The sequence below is a fragment of the Nannospalax galili genome, unplaced genomic scaffold, assembly GCF_000622305.1.
Source record: "Nannospalax galili isolate Female #2095 unplaced genomic scaffold, S.galili_v1.0 scaffold1354, whole genome shotgun sequence".
In the NCBI taxonomy this organism is placed as follows: domain Eukaryota; kingdom Metazoa; phylum Chordata; class Mammalia; order Rodentia; family Spalacidae; genus Nannospalax; species Nannospalax galili.
Window position 1 is genome coordinate 1,248,033 of NW_008335784.1, and position 27,258 is coordinate 1,275,290.

Consider the following 27,258-nt stretch of genomic DNA (forward strand, 5'->3'; position numbering starts at 1 on the left):
TTGGCAATTTGGGTAACCTCTTCAGAGGACGGTGTAATAAGAATAGGAGGTAGGAATTAGCTAGGCAGTTAGGGTAAAAAGACCCCAAAGAAATATAGCCAGTTTCTTGGCTAAAAGTCAAAATATCCTTGGGCCTGTTAGCAACATACTCTTTTCCAAAGGCCAAAAATTTGAGAGCTTGTATCTAATCCTTGAAAGATTTTAGGGTTACCTCTTCAGAGGGGGGGATGTTGGTGGGGAGGGAGTGGGCATGGATTTGATTAAAACACCTTACATACATGTATGAAATTCTCAATAAAGTTTTTGTAAAAATTCCATACATATTTCCTTGTACAGAGTCAGTTCACTTTTGCCTAAATATTGAATTAATAAATGTGAAATGCAGCAGGGCATGGTGGTACATGCATTTAATTCTTGTACTTGGGAGAGAGAGGCAGGTGGATCTCTGTAAGATTGAGGGCAGCCTGGTCTACATAGAAAGTTCTAGGCCAAGAAGTGAAATGCCCAGTAGGAAACAGATAATGCATTTTAAGCTAAGAAAGTTGTAGTCCTTATCTGTAAATGGTTTGCAAAAATAATACTTATCCGGTGTGAGAAAACAGAAAGAAATGTACTAGTTCAAAACCCCACTGAAAAATTACACATATACTATCTCTATATGAGTCCATGTGCATAGATGAAGGCTATATGACAAGAAACAGAATCAGACAGGAGAAATTTCCCTTTAAGTTGTTGGCCAAGGTAGTCCAAGAGACTCCCAAAATTACACAGGCTATCACCACAGCCCTTGATTGCCACCCAGAACTTGAAGGTAAGACCGTATTACTGAAGACAAGACACACATGGGACACAGGACTTGGAACAATGGAGCTGGAAATGACCTGGAAGCCACCTTCTTGAAGGCTAGCTTTCATAGTTCTGGAGGATACTATGTAAGTAGCTAAGGGAAAAGATCAATTGATGGTCCAACTCCAGTTTTAAAGCCTAATAACCACAAGAATGACCTGCACAGCAAATGATATTGGTGCAGTAGTGCCACTTTTATCTTGGGCGTAATCAACAGCTACCTAATTGGACTTAAAGCCCATTCAGTGGGAGGGAACTCATGTTCAGTACTGTCAACAAAGCCAAACACACATGGCTGGAGAAGTCATAGATCTCAGAGAAAACGCTAAAGCTGACACATCCCTAGACAAATGTAACTTCTTACTATATGCTAAATATGGATCCTTATATTTACAGAAAGTATGCCAGTCACCACTCATTAAAGAAGCTTCTTTTGCAACAGATGGAGACTATTACAGAGTTCCATAACTGGTCACATATGGAGAATTAAGTGTTTTTGTGACATGCCCAATCCTAAGTGGCACATCTACAATGGAACCTCTACATCTAAGGCTCACAGAACACAGTGGAACAAGGGGTAGAGAGAATACTAATGCATCTCTCAACTCTCATCAATGAAGTCCCTCATATAACAGGTCAATGAATACAAAAGACCACAAATGGCCAAAGTGTAGAGAATAAGAGTCTGCAGAGTGTGGGTCCCTGGACAGGACTCCTATATTCAATTGTACCCATCCAGGGCTTGGAGACCATTGTGAAAGATGGGGCAGAAAGACTGTTAAGAGCCAGGGGAGGGGGTGCCATACTATATGGAAAGAGAGTCTTACAAGCTCCTGGGACTTTACTTGTATGAATCAACAGCAATGGTGTCAGCATGCACAAGACCCATGCAAACTCAAGCAGATAAAAACCTAGCACAGAAATGGGGAAATGGGCAGCAAGCCCCAACCTTTGCTGAAGAACTACAAGCAGCTGATTACTGCTGGATGAGGGAGAGTTGATATTCTTTAAAGGAGAGACACTAGATAGGCTGACTAGACCCTAGTGAATGAACTGGTACAGAGGGGCGTCTGGGTATACTAACTTGACTCATTAGGCCTTAACATAATGCATGAAATCTGGTGGGGTGAGTTGGGGGTGTTTCAGCTGGAGGAGGGGGTACAAAGATCAAGATGTTTTATATGAAATACACAAAAATTCAATAAAAATATATAAAAAACTCCATAATGCTAAAAAATGAAATAAATAAAATGTGAATAATCATTAACCTAAAAGCAGAACTGCAATAGTTTCCAAGAACCTCAGAAGGCAGAGAGAGCATCAGAGGCAGGTGGCACACTGCCTACAGTAAAGCCAGAGTTCAAATGCTTTCTGTGCTTGAATCTGGGCTCTGCCACTTATTAGCTTCACTGCCCTGGATAAGTTACCGAATACCCCTGACCCCCACATTTCTCATCTGTAAACAGAGACACTTTATGAATGTTAAAAATAAAACCAAGTGCACTGCCTGACACATAAGAGGCCATTAAACTATTAACACTACATAAGAACTTATGTTCAACAGCAAGAGCAACTTCTGTCCCAACAGTTGTTAGCTGGTTGTCTTGCCTATTGATCTTGGCTTGTTTAGACTAAACTAGAATATCCACTTATAGAAATAAAATAAAATAACTGCCCCAGTAGTAATTCGTTAACTCAGTAAGTGTTTCCTGTCTAATTACTAATACAATAGGCATGGTCTGGACTGTGAAGATGGAGTGAATGATGTGACTGAGAGACAGTGACATGTAGCAAACTTCTAGGCTTGAATAGTGTAGATCTGGTATCCATAGACCGATGACACCAACTTTCAAATATGTAAAGATAATGTGGCAAAGGATGACCAGTTCTAATAGTACAGAGGTATACATGGCTGAAATGTAATGAAACAATAATTTATTATTGCTCAAGAAGTGAGAATATGCATAAAATTCATGGAATGCATGATATTTGTTCAAAAACCAGGATAACAGATTATATAATATGGTACTTTTAAATGTGGGTCTATCAACTCCTAAAACTAAAGTTTATCAAAGGTTAGATATTTCTTAGAGACTGAAAACAACACTAAAACAAGAGGGAGAATGTCACTGACAGTGATGTCTAAAGCAGTGCAGTGTGGTACAAAGTAGGAAGGGCAGGAAGGAGTCACAAGATATGATTCTGCTAATGTGAAATGTCTATATTAGGCAGAGGTTGAAAGTAGGTTAGAAACACAAAGTGGAGACAGGAAGTATGTTAGTGGTTGCCTAGGGCTGGTTAGATGGGATCAGGAAGTTGGGAAAACAGGGTGAAATGCTAACAAGTCTGGGCTTTCTCTAGGGAATGACAAAATGCCCCCAATTTGATTGTGGTGATGGTCACACAACTCTGAGTAGAGGAAACCCATTGAGTTTTAAAAATTCACAGTGTGTCAATTACATGCTATGCCAGTTATATCTCAACAAGGCTCTTTCCACAAAGGAGCAAGGGAAATGTAAATCCCATTGCATTCTATGCAACTTATCTGGATTCTGATTCAACAAACTGTGAAAACAAAGCAGATTTACCAGACAGTTGGTAAAACTCAGGAGTGAGTAAACCAAGGTTAAAGCACACTTCAGGTCATTGGTTTTACTGCTGTAATTCCTCATATAATCAAGAACAACAGCACACTAGAGAGGTTGCTTTGTAAAGTAGTTCATTTCCACATACCATAACCACACTGAGACTAAAGTCTTCTCAAATGTGGCTAAAATGTATTAGATATGGATGAAATTCCCACATGCAAACATTATTTACATATTTCTTATTTGAACATTCGGACCTCTTCATACATATTTAAATTATTAAATTATCTACATCTTTTTTTACTTGAACACCCAGACCTCTGTCATATGTTTTAAAATTTTATAAGATGGATGCTGTCTTACAGGCAAGTATATTGCAACATAAGGTACATTTCATAGCTTAAACAGCCCATATATAAATATGCTGCAAATATCATTTTTTTCTCTTGAATATTTTTATGAGTTGAGAAAAGTATTCAGGTGTAGTGGTTAGAGTAGACAATAATTAGGAACTTGCACTTATTTTAAACCTTTTAGATTTTGTGATATTAGTCAGTAGACGCTCTCTTGATTGCCTTCTCCTAAGGGAGCAACATAACTGAATTACCATCTCTTGATTAGTCCTCCTGAAAGGAAATCAACTTTACAACAGTAAAATGTTGTCTTTGTTTCTTACATTTTAACCTTGTACTTGTAAATGCTAAGGTACTCTTTGTAAAAGGTAAAAACAAAACCACAGAATATGTGAACTTCTTGATCACCGCTCTAGCAGAAACAAATTCTCTCTTACCATCCTGTTGATCCGCACAAAGTCTTCAGGTTTTTTGGCCCAAGGGGGAAGATCCACATCATTCACCACTGCCTCATCTTCCCTGACACCCAGATGGTATCCATTACTGTTGACAAACATTTCTGGTAGGTAATAGAACTCTGGAATTAATTCCTGCACAGAATAAAAGTGTAATATATTAACCACTTGGTGAAAGTCAGTTGAATAAAATGATTAATTCTTACCAATTATAAAAGGAGTTAAAATACTTGACTTTATTTTAGTCCTTCTAGTCTTCCATTTTTTTTTCACAAAAAAATTGCAGAGTCCTAGAAGATGAAACTTTTTACACAATTTTCTTAATAATGTCTCATTCTTATTTTACTATGAATTGTGGAAAACAGGTATATACAGGGCTCAGGTGTTGTTCAGTGATAAGCCCTTGCCTAGGATGTTAGAAAAGCCCTAATGGAGAGGCCCAATCTTCAGTATAAAGAAATAGGTGAGAAATGCAAATTAACACCAGTTTATAATAGCATTAGTAAACAAATACGTAAAGCTGTATCAACAAGCTTATATTAGTTAAATACCTTTTATGTATATTAATGAATTATTCCAATTAAAATGTCATTGTTAATATTTGTTTAAAAATAACAGTATTTTTTTTAAAAAAACAGTATTTTCTACTTTTGTTTTTTATTATATTGGTAATTATAATACATAGTATTTATAGAGATTCAAAATTTTACTTTATGTATGTGCCTGTGTGTGGGTATGTGCATATGAATGCAGAAACAAATTCTTGAAGGCCAGAGGTGTCAGATCCCTCAGGAGCTGAAGTTACAGGCAGTTATAAGTCACCTGACCTGGTTGCTGGGAATTAAACTTGGATCCTCCGGAAGAGCAACAAGAAGTGCTCTTAACCACTGAGCTATCTCTTCAGTCTCATAATTTTACTTTTTGACATGACTAAATGATTTTTTTATCCAATACTGAGGTTAGAACCTAAAGTTTCACATCTGTTAGACAAGCAATCACCACAGATTTATACCCCCAGCTCCAAAGAAGTTTTTTCATGTGTACTATAGAGCATCTTTTCTCAAATTTCAAGATAAGCTTTAAATTAACTTTAAATTATACTGTGAATATCATGACCTTAATCCATGGCATATGCTCTACGCCGACAGCATACTACCTGAAATCTGAATCTTAAATTGCAGTCATGTCTATAGAGAGGTGCATAGAAGAAACACCAGATAACATGATCTTCAAATAAATTGGGTCCTCAATTTTCTAAGAAAAGTGTATACAAAAGCTTTCCCTTCATGGTTCACCCATTAAGAACAATGTATCTCTTCCAGTTCTATGTTTATTTTTATAATGCTCTGTGTGAAACTGATCATGATCTAGTTTTATGATAACCATAAACTATAAGGAAAAGAGAATTATTCATTTTTCCAGTATAATGGGATTATGGAAAGGTTTATATAAGTGGACTTTCTAGACCAATGAAGCTTAGTTTATTAAGAATCAGTTTTCCTCTATTTAGGCCATTTAAATAGAAATCCATGCTATGTTTCTCTGACAGTTACTTTTTCAAGGAGTAAAGATTTTAAGTTTCAGACACTGGGATGGTTACCAAGAACCCAAGTCATGGCCTTACTGTCCAAGTCCAGTAACTCAAAGTCTGGTCTATGTGGCTGAGGCATGAACAGTGGTTATAACACACAAGCATAACACTGTGGAAGGAGGGGGCAGGAAAGAGTAAGCAGGGCACTGTAGGCAAGTCAGGAGACACTTCATTGGATATGGGGGCATGATCAGGGCTAAAGCCAAGATTAGAGAAGGGCTGGGGGACCACCAGGGAGTTTTATCAAGGAGAGGGAAAAAACTGAGTGTGGGTGGACAGTAGATATCGGGGAGTAGATCAGACAGGAGAACAACGCAGGAGAGGAGGTATGGGGGCCAGATGATGCAGGACTGTGGTGAAGGCTAGGCTGTTTGGCCATTCAAAAACTATGGCTGTGCTCAGAAGAGAAAGATCCTGAGTGACAAAGCAAAGGGGAGACTCAAAGGGAAGGAGAGGAGGTGCCAGTGTGCCCATGTGCAGCAAGAGCAGGGAGGACAGAAGAGGGTACCTGTGAGGTGAAAGGAGAGGGTAAAGTGCTTGTCACACAAGGGAAGACCTAAGATCCTCCCTTTAAACCCAAGCATAAAAGACGGGCCATGGCAGCACCTGTAATCCCAATACTGGTAAAGCAGAGACAGGTGGATCCCTGGGGCTCACTGGCCAGTCAGTCTAGTCTATTTGGTGAGTTCCAGGCCAACGATACTGTGCCTGAGAAATGATATATGAGGGTGTCCTCTGGCTTCCACATACATACACACATATGCATGGCCACTCCTCTCCCATGCGTGCATGTACATAAACACATAAGAAACATAGAGTTATCTTATGGCTACAATATATTAGCAGAACATAGTGTTGTTTTGCTCTCACACTCACTATTTAGGGCAATGAGAGGGAATGGAAAGGTGAGCGCAGGCAGTTTCTTGGTTTGGAGAGTGATTTCTATGTCAGATTTCTGTGGGTCTGAGTAACTCCCAGTAATCTGTGCTCATGTTCTGTATGTCTAAACTAGATTATCTACATAGGCTTCCTGGAAGCCAGAGAAGGATATACACCCACAGGGATATTTTAACACTCATTTGTTTTTTATGCAAATAGCCCCAAGAGTCACAATTTATCTTCCACCATCTTGGCACTCTAGTATTTCCCATTCTCTCTTGTGGTATGAGATCATATGAAATACACAGCTATAACTAGCCTCCTTGCCATTAAACAGAATGTCACCAAATGCCACTGAATTAGATTCAAAGGCACAAGAAACATGGGGTTTATTTTTTATTTTATTTTATGTGTATGACTGTATTGCCTGCATGTATGTAAGTGCATCCCTGTCATGCAGTGCCTGAAGTCAGAAGAGGGCATTGGCTCCCCTAGAATTGGAGTTAGGACAGTTGTTAGCCACCATGTGAGTGCTGGGAACTGAACTCAGGTCCTCTGCAAGAGCAGTCAGTGCTCTTAACCACTGAGCCATCTCTCCAGTCCCAACATGGGATTTATTAATAATGGTTTGGGTAGAAGTGCATTTTCAGGCTTGATCTGTTGAGGTTTACATGTGTCAAATCAGACGCATCTCTTAGTACTGTCCTTCACATGCAGCAGGTGCTCATTAATTAGTAAACTCCTGAAAGTACTGCATAAAGTTATGTTACTGTCACCAGGAATCTTCTGGGGAATGTGCAGATGGTTGGAGAATGCCTCAGACATGAAAGTCAATGAAGAACCTTATTAAATAAAATTTAAAAAATGAACTCTGACATAAAATCTGTACTTTTTGAGGGGAAACTTTAGTTAATTAAAAAAATTATTTATTAAAAAGTCTTATTTATGCCAGGCCTAATGGTGTAGGACTTGGGAGGCAGAGGCAGGCAGATCTCTGTGAGTTCAAGGGTAGCCTGGTCTATATACATAGTGAGTCCCAGGATAGCTGGGGCTAGAGGGAGACCCTGTCTCAAAACAAACCAAAAAATGCACCAAACTGTAGTGGATGGGCAGTGAAAGGTAGGTAGCTAAAGAACTAAAGTAATGCAGTCTCTTTCAGTGAATTATAAGATGTCTACATACACATAAGCCCCAGTTGTGGGGTTTAAAAAAAAGTCTTATTATTCTATGTATATGGAAAAAGATTTAAAATTAGTACATTTTTAATTAAATCCTTAAAAAAGTTGGCGTTAGGGGCTAGGTCTGTAGCTCAGTGGTACAGTGTGTGTGAGATCCTGGGCTACATTTCTTCTACCAAACTAGAAAACCAATCAACCTACCTCCCTCCTCCAAACCCCGCCAAAAGCAACCAGAAACCAAGCAAACAAAATGAAAAGAAAAGGTTGGTTTTAAAGTTTTTGTCAGAATTGTTCCCCAGCCTCAGAAATTGGTGGACCTTATTTCATTTTCAGTTTAGTTAGCTAACCCCTTTAGAAAGGAGGGCAGCACCAAGATGTCCATCACTAAGAACAGAGCAAGGCAGACAGGCACAGCACTACAGTAACACAACCAGAGTGCTGGAACTGGGGCCAGTCCTATCAAGTAGTGTAACCAGGGCCTGGGGGACAACCACGTGCCTAAGGACTCTGTTCTCTTCCTTACCTGGCCGACCAGGACATGGTCATAAACCAAGGGTTAGCTAAACTGTTGGAATAAACTGTTAGGGCTTGGTGTTTGAAAGGACAAACTCACATTTCTAGGAACAGTTATCAGACACAATTTTTAAGAAGATGTCAAACTTATGACTCTGGGCAGCTGACTGCCAAGGCCACATAGGCTTCAAAACACCAGAGCAATCAGTAACTGGGGCTGTTTGAAATAGAAGTTCTAAATTGGTGTTTTTGAAGAAGGAGAGGAGAATAAAACCATGGAAGTCCGGCAGGGGGGCAGGGATAGCTGGTGCAGCAGAGTATGGAGTTTTGTGTCTTAGTTTTATTGTTCCCTAAAATATTTTGTTACTTTTTTATGTGTATGAGTATGTACACATGTACTTAAGTGTGCCCATGTCATGCAGTGCCCACAGAGGTCAGACAAGGGTGTTGGATCCCCTGGAACTGGAGTTAGGATGGCAGGTAGCCACCAAGTGGGTGCTGGGAATTGAACCCAGATCCTCTGCAAATGTGGCCATGCTCTTTAACAGCTGAGCCATCTCTCCAGCCCTCAGTTTTATTGCTTTAAAATATTTCAAATAGCAATTTTTACTGAAAGTTAGTATGTAAATATAGGACATTATTAGCATCTCACTTGTATTTATATTATTTAAAAGACTTTATTTTAATGATAATACAAAGACTATGAGAGTGTCATCTCTGCAGTCTAGCTGGTTTTGTGGAATAAAATGAGACCAGCTTTATCTGTTGTCCCACAGCAGGAATCACTGAAGTCTTCTCTTGGGCCACTCAGTCTTGAAAGTGCAGGCAGAATTTCTGAATCTACTATGTCTTGCCATGGTTCTAAGTACTCTGCATGCATTTTCTTAGTGCTCAGAATGGCTTCATGAGGTGGAAATGCTCACCCCTTCCATCTTACAAATAAGAACATGGATGCAAAAAGAAGTGAATCATTAGGTCAGAATTTGAACAAGAGCCTTTTCTCTTCTATTCTCTATTGTGCCTTTTAAAGTAGAAAGCCAGTCATTTATGAATTTATTTTCATTTTCTGCATAATAATTATTGTTCTTTTTTTTATACATGTTCCACAGCAATGGAAATCCTGTGACAGGAGGGACCTTGTCTATTCTGTTTCTTGTCAACACTCACTTGTTAAGAATGACACAGAATACATATTCTCTAAATATATATGGAACTAAAGACGATGCAAGCATTGCTGTATGTTCACACTATCATGAATTTCACACATGAAATACTGATTAAACAGAATACTGAAGGCCCTGATTTTCACTGTTTATTAAGGCAGAGGGATCTCAGTGTCATTGAGGAACTGCATATGAGACCTATCTCATCTGATAGATTATGTGATGAATTTTGGTTTTTTCCTTCCATTATCCTCTCTTGTCTCCCCCTTGGAACTTATTTTAAAGCCGGTAACTTGTAGGGTCTCTCAAGGATGTCTTCAACAATCTTTCAGGTTCCATGAGCCTGTGGCACCTCCACTTCATCCCTATTCCCATAGAGACTGTCTCCTCTCTGCTCTCTGCACACGGCTCCTAACAGTGACTCTTCAAGCTTCCAGAGAAGCTCATTGCGTTAGAGTCCTCACAAGTCTGTTGGTATCTTAGAAGCCAAGTTCCACCTATACAGAATGGTTTCCTTGCCACAGAGACAGGCAGTTCTTGGCTGTTCTAGTTGGTCTAGCCAAGCAGCCTCAGCTGTCACCATATGGCACAAAGTCTAGCCATCCCTGCTGAGCCTTAAGTCTGAATGCATACTGCCATAGAATAAATAACTTTAAAATTTATAAGTTTTAGGGGTGGTCTGTTACACAGTAATTACTGAAACAGAAACTGAACACTGAAGGTGAAGCACTGTGTTTAACACCCTAAAATGTGTGGTGCTGACTTTGGACTAGGGAGCAGGCATGTCTGAGAGCTCACTGTTAATGGTGTCTGGAGATTAGTGAGGAAACATGGTGGAGAAATTAATAAGGCTGCTTCCTGCAGTCATTTCAAAGACAATAGTGAATGAACTTATGCCTAAGGAAATTTTTAGGCAGAATGCCGGAAGTAACCAATAGTGTATGGATAGGATATTGCAAGAGAGATAAGGAAGAAACTGTTCAAGTTTGAAACAGTGTTCTGAGAAATACAAAGGTCCAGTATAATCTCTTGAGATGACAGAGGAGTCTCAAAATGAGATGCAGATTCAAGTCGAGGATAAGTTCCAGAGTGCTACAAACAAATGGAGTCACGGGGTAAAGTTAAAGTTAAGGGTGAAGAATCCTTTAGAATATTCTGTGAAACTCAAGGTGGTAGGCTACAGACCTGCACAGCTACACAACATTCATAAAACACAGCTGGAAGTAGAGCAGATCTTGTCTCAAAAGGCTTTGAGTGAATTTCTTTTTCTGATAGTAAAGTAACATTTAATATACAGAAAGACTGCATGTTTTTACAAGTACTAAACCAACCAGAAAAGAGGCTATGCTAGTTGGTTTTGTCGATTTGACACAAACTAGAGTCATCTGGGAAGAGGGAACCTCAGTTGAGAAGTTTCTTCCATTAGACTGGTCTGTGAGAATGTCTGTTGGGACATTTTCTTGATTGCTACTTGATGTATGAGGGCCCAGCCCACTGTGGGCAGTGCCATCTTTTGGCAGGTGAGCCTGGGCTGTGTGAGAAAGGGAGCTCAGCCAGCCAGGGGAAGCAAGCCAGTGAGCGGCATTCCTCTTAGTCTCCACTTCAGTTTCTGCTTCCACGTTCCTGCCGTGACTTCTCTCAGTGATGGACTGTGACCTGGGAGTTCTAAGATGAACTAACCCTTTCCTCCCAAGCTGCTTTTGGACATGGAGCTTATCACAGTAACAGAAAACTAACTAGAACAGAAGCCTTGGTCCCAACTTCCTACAGTGAAGTAACAAGCAGAAAAGGCCATTCAACTGCAAACAGACAGCTCATGGGAAAGAAAGACGACTCAGGGCAAAATCATGGTCCCAGAGGATGAAGGAAGCATGGAGAACAATGAATAGGGAGGCCACAAGCATAACAGAATTAGCCCTGCTCCTAGAGCCGAAAAGACTGGCTATTAGGATGCCTTCAAGCTACTGAGTTCTAGGGTGGTTAGTTACTCAGCAACAAATGATTAGAGTATAACTATTGCCAATTTCTCCACAACAGTGAAGTGGCTGAGTATGCTTACATGATTATGCAGTGCTGGAGTTCTGCCATCCAACAGAGACTGCACCAGAAATACCTGAGCAGACCATGCTAACTCTGGCTTCCTTTCTACCTGCCTGTGAGTGAGCATTGCCAAGTCTCTTAATATCTGGGAATATAACAGGCTGCTTGGAGGACTTATCAGATCAACCCAAAGCATGCTTATAAACTGTTAAGTATTACTCAAAAAGAACGTGGTCAGCTGTGCCCCTGTGCAGCACAGGAGACAGTGGCTTGCCAACTGAAGAGAACTGCTGCTCTGCCCACTCTCCTCCCATTGAGAAACTGCTGTTAATCAGCTTCTCTTTAAGGGAAAATCCAAGTCATTTAAATTGTCCTAAATGAAAAACAGTGTAGAAAGACACTGAATATTATTAAAGAAATGGCAAAATGAATATTGTAACAGGCACTTTGTGTCTGCAAATGTGATTTCCAGTTTATTTTAACAGCTATACTAAAACCCTACGGTACAGTTAATAGTATTATATGCATTCTGTCAAAAATAAGAAAATATCCTCGAACACAATTTCTAATTTATAAGCTTATGACAAGTTCAAGCTGCTGAAAAATTGGACTTGAAAGTGTGTCTTAGGATGATAGAAGACCACTATTAACAGTATCATAATTGTATACCTATTGCATCAAATCTGACATTTCAGTTTAATATATTTTTCTGAGAGCAAGTACCATTTTATGGCTTCCTAGTGAAATCAAATCTAACCCAGACATTTTAACTTTTCTAATATAATTCACCGTAAGGTTTTAAAGCTGCCATCTCTTTTCTTCCCTTTTCCTAAAAGATTGATGCCTGGGCATTTGTTAATTCCACAAGAGCTCATAATGGGTCACTGAGGCAGTGTGAACCCCTCCATTAACTGCATTAATTTACACTATGTCACCTTAATGACAGTATGTCACAGTTACCTTTTCTAATATCTACATAGCTATTCAAAAAGTAATATAACAACTTTGGAAGGTATTAAGGAAAATTAGTGTAAGAACTTCCTTAAGTGGGATATTCTTGCTAGCAGGGCTATGCTAGAGGACAAAAATTAAAATAAAATACAAAACCCCCAAAGCCAAAGCTAACTGGTTTGACTCCACTCCTGCAACCCCTCTCCTGAGAGGTCACTTGAGCAGCACTCGATCTTATCCAGCTTGTGTTCATTAGCACAGGAAGAGACTGACATTAATAGAGAGAGACAGAATAAAACCACCCATTGCAGTCTAGCTCTCTCCTGTAGGATTATCTAGGTTAGTAGATATTGCAGAGACACTTTTTCTTCTCTGGAAATGAAAACACATTTCCTTAAAATATGTCAACTGCTATACTGCAGTTAAGATAAATAAAAATGTTCTAAAACAGTAAAAGGATTAATATTCTTAGCAATCCACTCTTTTCTGCTAAATCCATAATTATATTATTAGAGTGAATAAACAATCAATGTATTGAATCATGAATTTAGAAAAATTTCAAGCTATCACTAATTATTTAAAAAATACCCTTATCTGCTAACATCTGTATCACAGGGACCCAGAGACTTACAGTCTGATGCTGCAACAGGAAACAGAAAGAAAGGTGAATATATTTGGTTGTCCATTATATACAAACACATTCTCTCTCTCTCTCTCTCTCTCTCTCTCTCTCTCTCTCTCTCTCGCGCGCGCGCGCACACACACACACACACAAACAAAGAGAAATCTCTCTCTCTCACACACACACACACACACATACACACACACACTCACATGCACACATGGAACAAAAAATTCAAATACTGAGAAACCACACTTTTTGAGATTTTAAATACTGTTTTCAATCATTCCGAAGTCCATAAGACCCACCTCAAAAATAAGCAAAAGATGTATGTCAGCTTACAGATCAATAAATACATGAAAGTACTGAATATTATTCAAAGAAATGCAAACAATATTGATGGTTCCATGTTTTACTTTACAGATCAGTAATACTCACACTGCTTATTACAGCAGGGATGATTTGGGGCTGAGGAAGGCACAGCCTTGCACACTACTCTAGGGAGGGAACTGTCATCATTGGGAATGATTTGATAATATGTTTAAAAATTAAACACACAGATAGCCTTGAGCCACCAGCCCCATTATTAGGAATTACCCTCTCCATACACACAAAGTTCACAGAGCCCTGTGAGAAGATGTTCACTTTAGCCTTGGCCTTAATAGTTGTGAGAGACAGACAAACCCTCTAGACTGCATAAGTCAACTTTTGTATATGTGTGCAGCAAGCAGCCTTTCAAAAGAAAGGGGTAGGTCTGTACAGCAAGACATTCAAAGCATATTATCATACAACATGAAAGGTTCAGGAGTGCTGGCAGGAGAGAACTGAAAATGAGAGCAATCTGTGTTATGCCAAGCTGGGGAAAGCTCCTTAGGAGCTCCTCCTGAGCCAATTAAGTGGGTGGGGCAGTGTTTCAGTATGGCTGCTTGGGGAGGAACAGCAACAACAAAAAGCTCCCAGATTAGGGAAAGTCACATTGATGATTTCTTTGATGTCCCACTGCAGGCAGTCAGGTGTCACAATTAGTAACAAAATGTAAATGTTCTTGAAAAGTAAGAAGCAGGAAGGCTGCAGGAAGATTGGTAGAGAAAAAGTCACCAGACTGAAAAGTGACTTGCTGAGGTGTCTGGTGGTCTAAAGCACTGGCAAAGTTCTTAGGATGGAAAGTGAAGTAAAAAACTGTATTTACATAAATAAATTAGAAATACTCATTCCAGGGTATGCGTGGGCATGTGAGGGTGGATCTTGGAATTGAGTAAATACCAGTTCTCTTTGTTGTGATGCTGTTAGGTAAGAGTGAGCAGGTATTGTTGCTTGAAATAGTTTGATATATATAATAAGGATACAGCTCTAATTTAAGATGTAAGTAAATTTAAATGTGATAGGAAATCTTCAGTTATATACAAGAATATTTCATTCTTATACAAATTATTCATTGGGTGATTTTTTTTGTAAACACTGTTGAGTGACTACTGCTCAACGGGAGCCTACATACTCCACTTCCTAGATTATTCTCAAGGTGTTATTAAACAAGAACCAGACTCCTTCCTTGAGTCCACTGGTAGTCAGTTTAAATGACGGCTTATGAATATTTTAGTTTAATGCCTTAGAAAAGTTATGACTGTTAGAAAAAAAGAGTGTTCACATAGTTGAATATAGTAGGGATGCATATTGAATTATCATTCTTCTAAATGTGAATGTTCTATGTATAAATTAGTAACCCTTTTACTGCTTTGCAAAAGAATTGAACATAACTCACATTCATTCAAAGTTCTTCTTAGTTTGGTGACACTGTAATTGTCTTGTGTAAATATTTTGGATAGCCATAGATAAGCAAATTAAAAATTGGACTTTCACCCACCACTTTTTGTTGAATTAATCTGTAAGTGGAATGGTTCTCTAATACTTTTATACTGAATGGCAGTGATAGGGAAAAATGCCATAAAAAAAAGGCATTTTAAATAAGAAACTTTAAAAATAAGAAACTTTACTTATGTGATAACCTGATCATGATATCTTATTATGTATTCAATGCATTTTAATGCAACCTTTTTGTTTTTCTTAAAACAAGATAACACATAAAATAGCAAATCTTTGTATTTAACAATAGTTAAGTAGTACCAACTGTAAAATTACTTTGCATTCTTCCTGAGTATTGTGTGTGTTGGTTTAATCTAATGTGTATTGTTGTATAGCGTCCCTAGGCACAGGCAAGTAAAAGCTAAGGCTGTACAGAAAAGCCTGCATTTTAAATGGGTCTTGCCATTAATGCTTTATTAATTGCCCCAGGCTACACAAACCCAAAGCGGGGCCAGCCATAACAATATGACACATTAAGGTCAAATCCAATTCCCGCTGTGTTTTATGGAATGGGCCAAATATTGAGTGAACAGCAGGAAAGGCAATTTATGGGCTTTTCTCTCCATCTCCTGATGATGCCATCTGAATTAGATAGGAATTTTTTGAAATAATGAAAACACTTTAACTGATACAAAAGAATTGAGTTTTTTTTTTTTTTATGGTGCCTAAAAGCGCCTCATTGAAGCTATGTGTTATTAAACAAAAACTCAAGTGCCAAGTATGAGAAACCTCCTTATTAGCTGTTGGTCAGAGAGACCCTAGAGGCCCCCTAAACAATACAGGCTCTTGACATGCCTTTTGATTGCCCACCAGAACTAGATGATAAGACCCTATTAAGATACCACACATCTTGGTTGTATGATAAAGAGAAATCGAGCTGGAAGTGAATGAATGGAGGATTAAGTCTCCTGCTTGCCAGCTAGATTTCATAGAGCTGGAAGTTGCTATGCAGGCTGCCTGGGGAGAAAAAGCATCAATAGACGCTCAATTGTGAACCCTAAACTGCAATACCAACCTGCCGGGCAAGATGTGTCCACTTGTACAGTGTTATGTACTGATTGCTTTTAGGATAACTCCATAGGAAGGAATCCATATCTGTTACTGTCAGCCCTCTCAAAAACCTATGGTGAAGGAGGCTACAGGACATAGGCGGGAGCTTAATTCTATTGTTTACATAAAAGGTAGATATAAATGTGTATATTTAATACCCATAGACAATTACCACTTTCAGCCTTAATCAGAGAAGCTTATCTTTCCAGTGAAGGCAGAGACTTATGGCTGCACGAGGTGCTGGGAATAAGTGATGGTTGAGTGCTTAGTCCTAAAGATATTTGTACCATCCATTCCAGGCTCAGGGAACATTGCAAAATAGGGGATAAACGATGGTAAGAGCTGGAAGATAGGGAGAAGGGCTGAAAAATGCCACTTTCTGGGCAAGACCCAGATACCATTGCAATTATGAACTCTCAACAACTGTGGATGACTACACTGGGTCTGCACAAGAATGGGCCTATCAATAACCAGGCATAGATGAGGGAGGGACTCAGGGCGTTTCTACCCCTCACTGCTCAGTGTTTCCTGTGAATGGATTCAGAGAAAGGGGGGCGTCACTTCCTTCAGTTCTGTACTTCACTAGTCTGGTGACTCCACCAGACTCCAATGGATATTCACAATCCAAAGGTTGTACAAACGGCCCTGGTTAAACTAAATGGGTCATAAACAACAACAGCAACAACTACAAAGATTTCCTTTAAGGTTAGATACAGCATATCATTTTTATATGATGTAACAAAGCTCTAATATAAAATGTCATATACATCCATTTATATTAAAAAATAAAATTTCAACAAATTTTGAGGTTCAATGGATATAAGTAAGTATAAAACTTACCTTTACATCAGAGGTATCTCTCTGACTAGTTCTCCAAGACCTTGCAATTGATGAGAAGGTTCGATCTGGATGGTCAAATTTTCCATCATTTGCATTGAGGAAGAAGGTTGTGAATGGCTCCTAAGTAAAGACAAGAATCAGATGTTTAACCACTTGAAATACAGCTACCCCCATTCTTTTTGTAAAAATATGGGTATCTTTGAGGTCCTCTTAGGTGGAAGAAGTACAAAGCCCTGGAAAAATGCCCGCACCATAGTGTTGGAAGATGTGGGCCTGGGCTGACTGTGGCACTGTGGACCTGCTCTGCAGTCTGACATGTCCCTTGGGGTCTTTTGGGCGTGTCTTTGGATCTGTGAAGTGATGAGGCTCTACTGCCCTATGGTCTCAAAATAATGATTTTGCATGAGATTTTTAAGGGATATTTTCTTTGTAAATCCAGTCAACACACACAAACACTGCAATAAGACAAGCCATTCACTCTAACATTGTCCACTGCAGTGTGGAGTTAGGTAAGAGATGTTCCTCTCAGAGTACTAAGAAAGTCTGGCTGTTGGCTGTTCAAGTATGCTCTGACAGTTTTTTAAAGATGCAAATACCTGTTTAGTATCTTTTTTTTTTTTTTTTTTTAATAGCAGCTCTTAGGAGAAAGTCAGAGCTACTTAATCTGTCTTATCTCTCACATTCCCTTCTGTTTGTGCTGAGGTCTTAGCATGCTGGTCAGCTTCTTCCCCTTTGTGCATGACATTCCTTCCATAGATGCAAACATCTTTTTTCCTCACTATTTACATGTCAGCCAAGATGACACTTTCCCCTCAAGACTGTTCTGGATTTACCATGTTCCTCCTCCCTTTATGTTCACAGCAGTCTGCACTTCCTCAAATGCTGAGCATTTATCAAACGGCTACAGTCTGCATTCCCTGCTACAACAAGCTTCCCTGTCGGCCTCTTATTCCTTCTTCATTTTCTCTAATACTCAGCTTAACTCCTGGTACCTAAAGGTTGCTCACTACCTAATCTGCCAAATAAAGAAATGAAATAGAGCTGATGCAGCTGGGACTGGATAAAAGTCCTTCGTATATTCATTCTGCGACTCTTACCTTTGGCTAGCATGGTGTCTATCCAACCAGGACATCTTCCCATAGCAGGGATAACTTTATCACAGTGTCCTGGGCATTCATTCCCTTTTAATGCTTGTTCTGCAGTTTTCTGGTTGGGCAGGAGGCACTGTTTGTGACATCATTAAATTTGCCGCCAATTAAAAAAAAAAAAAGTAACATTCATTCTTACTAAGGATGTCTTAGGTGCCTATGAGTAGAGAAAAGGTAAATATATATTTCCTTTAATCCTTTGCTCTGAAGTTGATGATGGAGAGGTTCAAATTTGATAATACTAAGAAATCTTCAGGGCATTTTCCTAAATATTTGTCTTTTTTTCTTTAATATACAATATCTGTTCATTTTTTGGTGCATTACACGTTTGCTTTGTCCTTTAAACGCCTTTTCTTGTCACTAATCTTAAAGGGTAGCTCCTGGGAAACAACTGGAAATATTCATCTTTTTCAGTATTTTCCTGAAATTTGGGGTGACCAAAGGTCATTAATTTTCTTTTTTTAAATTTTATTTATTATTTTTATTTTATGTGTATGAGTGTATTGCCTGCATGTATGTGAGTGCATCCGTGTTGTGCAATGCCATGGAGATCAGAAGAGGGTGTTGGATTCTTTGGAACTGGAGTTAGGGACGGTTCGTAGCCACCAGGTGGGTGCTGGGAATCGAACCCAGGTCCTCTGCAAGAGTAGTCAGTGCTCTTAACTGCTGAGCCATCCCTCCAGCCCCAATTTTCTAAGTTTGTAGTATATTACTCATATGTTCAGTTTTGGATGACAGAAAAGTATGATGAAAGAGACAAGATCATGAATGATATAATAACATCTAAGAAAGGAGGGGGGAATTAAGTATTTCAGCTGAAAATCAGAGAGCGGCCTGGAAATCTACCATGTTCTTTCAGATTTTAAGTGATGTGAAAGGCAAATGGATGTCGCTGCAATTAGGAAGAAAAACTGCATGAAATGCCTGTCACTAATTAACTTATTTTCCAGATATTTTTTTTTTTTTTAGTCTTCTTGAGACAGGATCTCCCTGTAGCTCCAGCTGTCCTGGAACTTACTATGTAGACCAGGCTGGCCTTGAACTCACAGAGATCCACCTGCCTCTGCCTCCCGAGTGCTGGGATTAAAGGCGTGCACCACCATGCCCGGCGATTTTGTAGATTTTTAATTTACTAAGAAAAATCAGGTAGTAAATGTAGTATATCTTATCACTAAATTAAATAAAAATTGGACTATAAAGAATCTAAAAATAGCAGTGATAAGTTGAATGAAATATGACAGATGAATTTTGAATTTTGGTTGAAGAAATTTGTCTGCTTGGGTAAGTTACTTTGTCTTAAGTAACCGTCATGTAACTGCCTCTGTTCTTTCATCTCTACAAATGTCACTGACAATACCTTTGGAGTAACTATGGGAATTAGATAATATTAGATAAAATAATATAGAGGAAGCTTGATATCTCTTACCTAACACAAAATTATAAAATGACCACCAGCTTTATTATGCATTGTGCAAGTATTTATTGCTCACTCCCCACCAGTGCACTGGGTTCCCTGACCAGACCCTTTGTCCTTTAGGCCTCACTCATCTCTAGCACTAAGTATGATGCTTGGCTCATAGTTAATAAGAGGTGTTTGCTGAACATAGTTAAACATACAAGGTCACTCTTGAAAGATAGGGATATGGATAAGTGACAGAGTAAGACAGAGTTTTTTCTTTTTAGTTCTTAAACGCCATAAAGAAATTTCACCCAAAAGCTGTATCTTCAGAATTCACTTCATTATTCTAGGATGCAAGACATTGACTTTTTCTCCCTAGGTAGTAGGCAGAGAATAATTTACAGGGAACAGACTTGTCTCTGCATTTTAAAAAACATATTAAACATGTGAAAGAAGACTCATTTATACATGCAAAGATTTACTTCTTACCATAAGCTACTAAAAGTTGATTCCTATCCAACCTAAATTATAAAATCCTTTTTAGTTTTCAACCCTTAACAAAGGCACACTTTGGACAGCACTGACTAGTATAGTGAAAAGAAATCTTAAATTGAAGAATTATTTTTACTTCTGGTAAGAAAGTTTATTATTCTGGTGGCACCCCAAAAGAAAATACCAAAGAACTCCACATTTCACTGCCCCAAGCAGCAATGAGAAAGATCTGATTAACATTTGCTTTAGGGCCACATATTACATTACTGACATATATTCTCATTATTCTTGAAAACCCAGCAGCTTTATGAGTAGTATGCAAATAGAAATTGGTAATGTATTTGTTCATGGGCGAGTACTGATCTACAAAGGTAGGACTACTGTGGGGATTTTTTCAACGTGCTTGCTTCAAGACATGGTGCAAAACCTTCCTGTTTCATCTGACTCATGCTTAACTAACATAGAACACCAAGTGCTATGATAAGCTTAGGAACTTTCATTTTTATTTACTGAGCACATATTGATCAAACTATTTTCTTTGGGTACATAGAAATGAGACATCAATAATGTAGGAGAGCTTTTGGCTTAGGAGATCAGATGTATAAATGAATGAATATTAAATAGCATTTTCAGGATTTATTAAATCCTTGGCTTTAAAAACTTCAAGTCAGGTCCTCCAATATAAATGGCCAATGGCAGACTTTCTTCTCCTACTTACATCTGCTTTGAGCACATTTCAGATCCTTTCATTCCTTTTTCAGAGACAGAAAAACCACTCATTTGGCCTCTGTGGAGAAGCCTCTGCCCTTCTCTACTCAGGAAGTTGCTGAGTGTCTCCCTGGGCTAGGCCCTCTGCTAGCTGGGCTGGCACTCCTCAACTGTCCGTCCCCTGTAGCTGCAATCACTCCCCTTCAGCAGCTGAGGAAACTCAAGGTCACATGTCTATGAAATGGAGGAACTATTATTTCTGCTGGACTTTAAGTCTTGAGATTTATTTTTCTCATACATCTTTTGAAAGAACCCCAAAGTAACTCTACAATCTTGTCAAACTTTCTATTAATTAACCTTCTGTGTGCCACATTCTTGATGAAATTCCTCTAAGTAAATATGCATTATCCTGAAATGTCATTATTAAAAATAATCATGAGGAGGAGACATAGAAAAAAAAATCATGGTACCCAGCACTCCAGAGGCAGAGGCAGGTGGAGCTCTGTGAGTTCAAGGCCAGCCTGGTCTACATAGCAAGTTCCAGGCCAGTTGGGGCTACAGGGAGACCCTGTCTCAAACAAAACAAAAAACAAAACAAAACAAAACAAAATTTAAAAAAACAAAACATGGTAGAATATTTTTTATTCAGTTTGGTTTTATTTATGATGCTTATGAAAGCATTCCTGCTGTTTTTAATAGAAATGTATATATTTATTATTTATTTATTATTTCTATTTTACATGTATGAGTATATTGCCTGCATGTGTGTAAGTTTATTCATTTCGTGCAATGCCCACGGAGGTCAGCAGAAGGCATTGGGTCCCCGAGAACTGGAGTTAATGACAGCTGTTAGCTGCCATGGGTACTAGGAATTGAACCTGGGTCCTCTGCAAGAGCAGCCAGTGCTCTTAACCACTATGCCATCTCTCCAGCCCCCTAGAAATGTGAATTTTTTTATTTTTTTATTATTTATTTTTATTTTATGTGTATGTGTGTATTGCCTGCATGTAGGTAAGTGCACCCGTGTTGTGCAATGCCCATGGAGGACAGAAGAGGCTATCGGATCCCCTGGAACTGGCTCAGCGGTTAAGAACACTGGCTGTTCTTGCAGAAGACCTGGGTTCGATTCCCAGAAATGTGTATTTTTAAAGATATATTATAGTTGAGTTTCTAGAGTAAGCGTTCAAAATAATCTGTGATTAACAAAGTTCTAAATTATAAACAGCATATATAGAAAATAACTTTTAAGCACCAGGATGTGGTAGCACACACCTCCAATCCCAGCTCTCAGGAGGCGAGTTCTTCTTCTTCTTCTTCTTCTTCTTCTTATTATTATTATTATTATTATTATTATCATCATCAATTGTCTGATAACTGAGGTTAGCACAGAAAAGCAGAAAACACTGAATCCAGAAGGTAGACTGGTCACTGAGGGCTGAGATGGTTGTTGAGTAATATGTGATTTCTTTGAGGTGGATGTGATAAGTCCAGGGTAAGGCCAACAATCCTAGTATTCCAAGTAAAATGTGTTCTTTATATTAGTTATTATCCAAGAAATTCCAAGCTCTGATATGGGAATTTCTTTATGATTTGTCTGGTAGCTATCAAGGAAACAATCTTTCTGGGGCCTTGCAAGTTAGACAAGTGGTTTTATTGGTAGTTTGTCTAAAAGAATATTAAAGTAATGAGGTACATAGTTAATTAGCATTTTTACACAATTATTATCATTGTCACACTAAGCTTATGACTGAAAGTAATAATGAATTTAATGACTTTAGGTCTGAAAGGCTTAAAAGGTAGAGGACAGATACTTAATATTTTGTGAACAAATTCTTAGTTGACACAAATTTTAATGCATTTTCTACTTCATAAACTCTTTGGGTAGGAGTGAAGAAATAGCAATTCTCTGGGCCATTAGGCTAAGCACTCAGTAAGCTATTAGATTACAATACTTTTATCTAGAACAGCTTGGCATAAAATGTTTGGGCTAAATGAGTCACCATAAAAGCAACTCTAAATATCCGTTTTATCTGATACAGTAGCCAACAGTCACATGTGAATACTGTGCACTTGAAATGTCACTACTCCAAATTCAGATGTGCTATAAATATAACCCACATTTTGAACTTCAAAAAGAGTACAAAAATATAAAATGTTGTATGATAAATTTTATGTTGATTGCACGATAAAATAACATTTTGGGTATACTGGATTGGCTCCATATTGGCTAATTTGCTTACATAGAAAATACAGAATGTCACGGTATGTATTTCAAAACAGAATCATACATTACTCTCATTTATTCTCAAGACAACTTAGTCTAGTCGATAACCTTTATTATTGTTGTTGCTTTCGGTGCATAACTCCTGACTTTTTCTTTCCATCCCCAAACACCTGTGAGAGGCATTCTCTTTCATAGCTGTGGCTCATGGTGGTTCTTTCACAGACTCTGATGAGGTATACAAGAACTTTACTGTCATTCTCTAGCTTTTAAATGTTCCTTTCCTTACTAATTTTGGTTTGCTCTGTTCATTCTGGCCCAATCAGTGACCAGAGAATCTAAGGTATCAATCTTGTTGTTTTCTTGAGTGCAAATCAATTAAAACCACATTTTGTATCTATGGTAACTGAAATCTGGTCTTTGAAATCTTAACTGGTAAAGTGTGTGGTTTGCTTACTTTTTACCTGTGTCTTAAACTTTAAGATAGATACCTGGCCTTTTACTTTTGCTTGAATGTGATATCCCCTTCTAGAGAGTACTGGTTAGAGTACTGGTACTACTAAAGGTGCTCTTCTGTTCTGACCGATTTATAGCCCTAAACAGGCACTGACATGAATCTAACATTCTCAAAATTAACAAAAAATAAATAGAACTTCTAATCCTTTAATAATATTAGAGTTTAAAAATAATTTAGCATTTTCTAGTCCAGAAACATAAAAAAATCTAACTTCACAATTATAACTAAACTAAATCTTTGGCCACATTAGACTAATTTAGTAACTTTGATTTAAGAAAGAAATCATGATTTTATCCTTTCTCTGAAGTATTGATTTCTTTGTTTTGTTTTTTGAGACAGGGCCTGCCTGTAGCCCCAGGTGACATGGAGCTTGCTGTGTAGATCAGGCTGGCCTCAATCTCACAGAGATCCACCTGCCTCTTCCTCACCTCTGAGGACTGAGATTAAAGGAGTGTGCTACCATGCCTGGCCTACATAGTTAATTTTTAAAGTAAGATTTGGGCTTGTTTTCTCAGCTTATTAGCTGATCTAAAATTAATGATATACGCCAGAGGGTTGTCAGCTAGTTTACAACTGATTTAGGGGTTTGAGGTATGGGGGCAGAGGAGACCAATCATAGAGTGCCTGTTTAGTGTGGTAATCTCCAGCACAAAAATAAGAAAATTAATTTAAATAACTGATTTGGTTCTAACAAACTCAGACAATAAATAAGCTGTCTTCCTAACCCAAATCTACACATATGACAATTCATTAAAAAAACAAAACCACAAAGTCAAGTGTGTTGGTATATACCTGTAATACCAGCATTAGGGAAGCTGAGGCAGAAGGATCACAAGTTTGAAGCCACCCTAAACAAATAAGATTCACTTTTCACTGGTCCCTGGAGTCTCTAATTTATTCACTAGTCTCCAGTCACTATAAGAATACCAAGTATGCTCGATTTTCATTTACGTTACGTACAAATAAAAGCTATGTGTAAAAAGAAAGTTAAGGAAGATACTTACAATTCGAACAAGCCAGGATAAAGTAGATGTTGCTGTTGAATAATGTGTATTATAATGGTAGGGTGGGCTTTGATCATCTTCCCAAGTCTCATAACGTTCTGCATAAAACACTGCTCTCTTGGGGTTCAAAGCACCGATTGGCTATAAAAAGATGAAAGGAAACATTTTGCTTAATGCACTCATATTAAATAGCCTAGATAGTAAGTCTTTATCCTGAAAGTATTTCTCTATTCATTTTAACCACACAGCATTAATATTTTGTATCTTATTTTTATTAAATTATCTTTTTGTATTATAATTACTAATTGTTATATTTGCTGAAAATACACATATTCATATGTGCAAAGTTTCCAGACTTATTTGCTAAAAAATTTAGTAAACTGGATTCCTAGAGGTGATTCAGTTTTAACTGTTCAGGTCAAATCATATTTTCATGTTGAGTTCCTGTGGAATGCCAGAAATCCAATGAAAAGGTGAAGCAGTTCAGCAATGTAGGCAGAGACAACCACATTACAGAAAACTGTCCTAATAACTGTGCTGCCTAGATGCGGGGTCACAGCAATCCTCCAGATGAAACACAGTTGGAGCGCTAATCCCTTTTATTACTTTAAACTACAAACTCAGGTGTAGAAGACTAATCCAGAAGGTTCAGGTTCCTAAGCAGGTGATTTGTGAAGCCACTAAGACCTCTCCTATCAGCATAAGCACAGCCTTACCCATTCTGATGCTAATCTCTATGGTAGAGAGCACAGGATCATTCCTTCCCTTCTGTCAACTATTGGACCACTGTTTCAAAATTTTTAGCATAGCTACTCATTAAGAATTTCTACCACAGCATCCTCCTGATTACAAGTAGCAAATTACCTTAGTTCAATTTTCTGTCTGATTTTGTTATTATTGTATATGGAGTCTTTTATCCAACAGCTACTACTATTTTGTTTTATGTTGCATACTGTAAAAATAGGTGTCCATCGGAGAATAAAAGATAAGTTTATCAGTCTTTACCTTAAAATTTAAGATTACTAGTTAACTCTGAAGCTCCCCCAAAGGCTCAATTGTAGCAGAAGAAGCAGTAGAATATTCGTGTTTCAATGGGACAGGTAATGTCACACAAGGGAGAATGATTCATTTGTAAATTACTGTGAGGCTTTTCCTTTGTCCCAGGTGGCTAATTCAAATAACACAATGATGTCAGCAGTTAAATCTGTTATAATTTCCACAATGAAATCTTCTTTTTAAGGGTGCTTAGCCTGTATATGAAAATTATTTGTAAATTATGTTCCTTTTTTGTTAGTCTTTATTATGACTTAAAGATTGAACAAACCACTTACTTATTTTTTAAAAAACTATATTTCTTGTATAAAAGGGTATTAGTACTTTAAAGTTCCAAAATTTTTGGTCTTCATTTTTGTGAACCTAAGGATAAAAGTATAAAACTTTGGCTTAAATACATTTTTTTTGATTCTCATGAATTTATTGATATTTAAGAAAGTTATTGACACTATTGGCATACAAACTGTCAATAAAGATATTAAAACAGTGAACACATTTTTCCACTCCATTTGAATTCTAATTGGCTAAAGTTGTCTTTACTTTTTTACCAAAAGAAAATATTTTATAAAAGAAAAAAATGACTAAATATTTTTATGGTTTATGGCTCTGGAAAATTCTTTAGACATTATGAGTTTTAGTTAGTGAACACTTAAAATTATGAATAATATGCCCAATGAACTTAGTGAAACTAAGTTCACTTAATTATCAAAATAGTGTATTCAAAAATAATCTGTAGCAGCAAACTAATATGTTAAATAACAAAGAAAGGTTTGTTAAGAAAAATCTTCACACCAAGAGCACAGAACATGCTTCTCTCCAGCTAGTATTCCTATAATTATACCAATAGCCCATATTCATTTTGAAGGATATAAGAAGCCATTTTCAAGTTTTATCCTAGCTTTTAGTTAAAATTTATATGAGGATTTCAGTTGGTTGTGACATATTTCAAATAATAGTGATATGTTCAAAGATAAAACAACCACAACAGAAGTTCTCCATTTACATTTCTTATGTACATTTTATGTATCTAGTCATTTTTAATTATTTATTTAATAACTACATGATTAGAAAAAGCATTTCATTATAGCATTAATATATTCAATACCAATACCCAGAGCAAAGATGCATCTCTTTCAAAAATGGCTGTAAATTTTTAGGTTCACACTTGAATTAATACAGTTATGTAAGACTGAACTCAGTATAAACCATATAAAACATAAAATTGAATGATGTTTTAATCTTTAAAAAAGATCTCCATTTCATTTTAAAAATATACTGTTTCATGTAGAAAAACTCATTTTTAATGTTACTAACATTTAGATGTTTGCATACGTGTCTTTAATCTCTATGTATCTGATTATTACTAGTCATAGTCAGTTACTTTCTGAGATCCTTAGCACCTGATCATGGATATAAAGTCATCAGGTAGATTTCAATGGTAATGTTTATCACCTCTACTAATTAACATGAAGTAAATTTTTATGTTTCCTCCTCAAATATAACTCATTTTTTTTGTTGATTTTTTTTTTGTGTGTGTATCACACAGAATATCCCAAACAATCTTGTTCATCCATATACCCACTTTCCAAATGGCACCCTCCCATAGCCTCTCAACCCCCCACTGGAGCCCATATACTCTATCATCCCTGTTACGGTCCACTGTGTTGTGAGTGCCCCCAGTGCTGGTCCATCTGCTGAATCTAGTCAGCTTGTCTAAGAGTTCCTTGATTTAGGAAGATCAGCTTTTCCTCATCTAGCAGCAATCAGTTGCCAATATTCCTTTAGAT

At 37.7% G+C, this 27,258-nt stretch overlaps 1 protein-coding gene across 4 annotated transcripts in view; it reads right to left on the minus strand.

Moving 5' to 3' along the window:
• Nbea (neurobeachin) overlaps nucleotides 1-27,258 on the minus strand; it is a 715,145-nt gene that overhangs the window by 65,990 nt on the left and 621,897 nt on the right. For all 4 annotated transcript variants that reach the window (XM_029562257.1, XM_029562254.1, XM_029562256.1 and 1 more), the window contains 3 exons: nucleotides 24,419-24,559; nucleotides 16,930-17,049; nucleotides 4,225-4,377 (listed from right to left, as the gene is read on the minus strand). In XM_029562257.1, coding sequence (XP_029418117.1) covers nucleotides 4,225-4,377; nucleotides 16,930-17,049; nucleotides 24,419-24,559 — 414 coding nt within the window. The remainder of the gene's footprint in view (nucleotides 1-4,224; nucleotides 4,378-16,929; nucleotides 17,050-24,418; nucleotides 24,560-27,258) is intronic.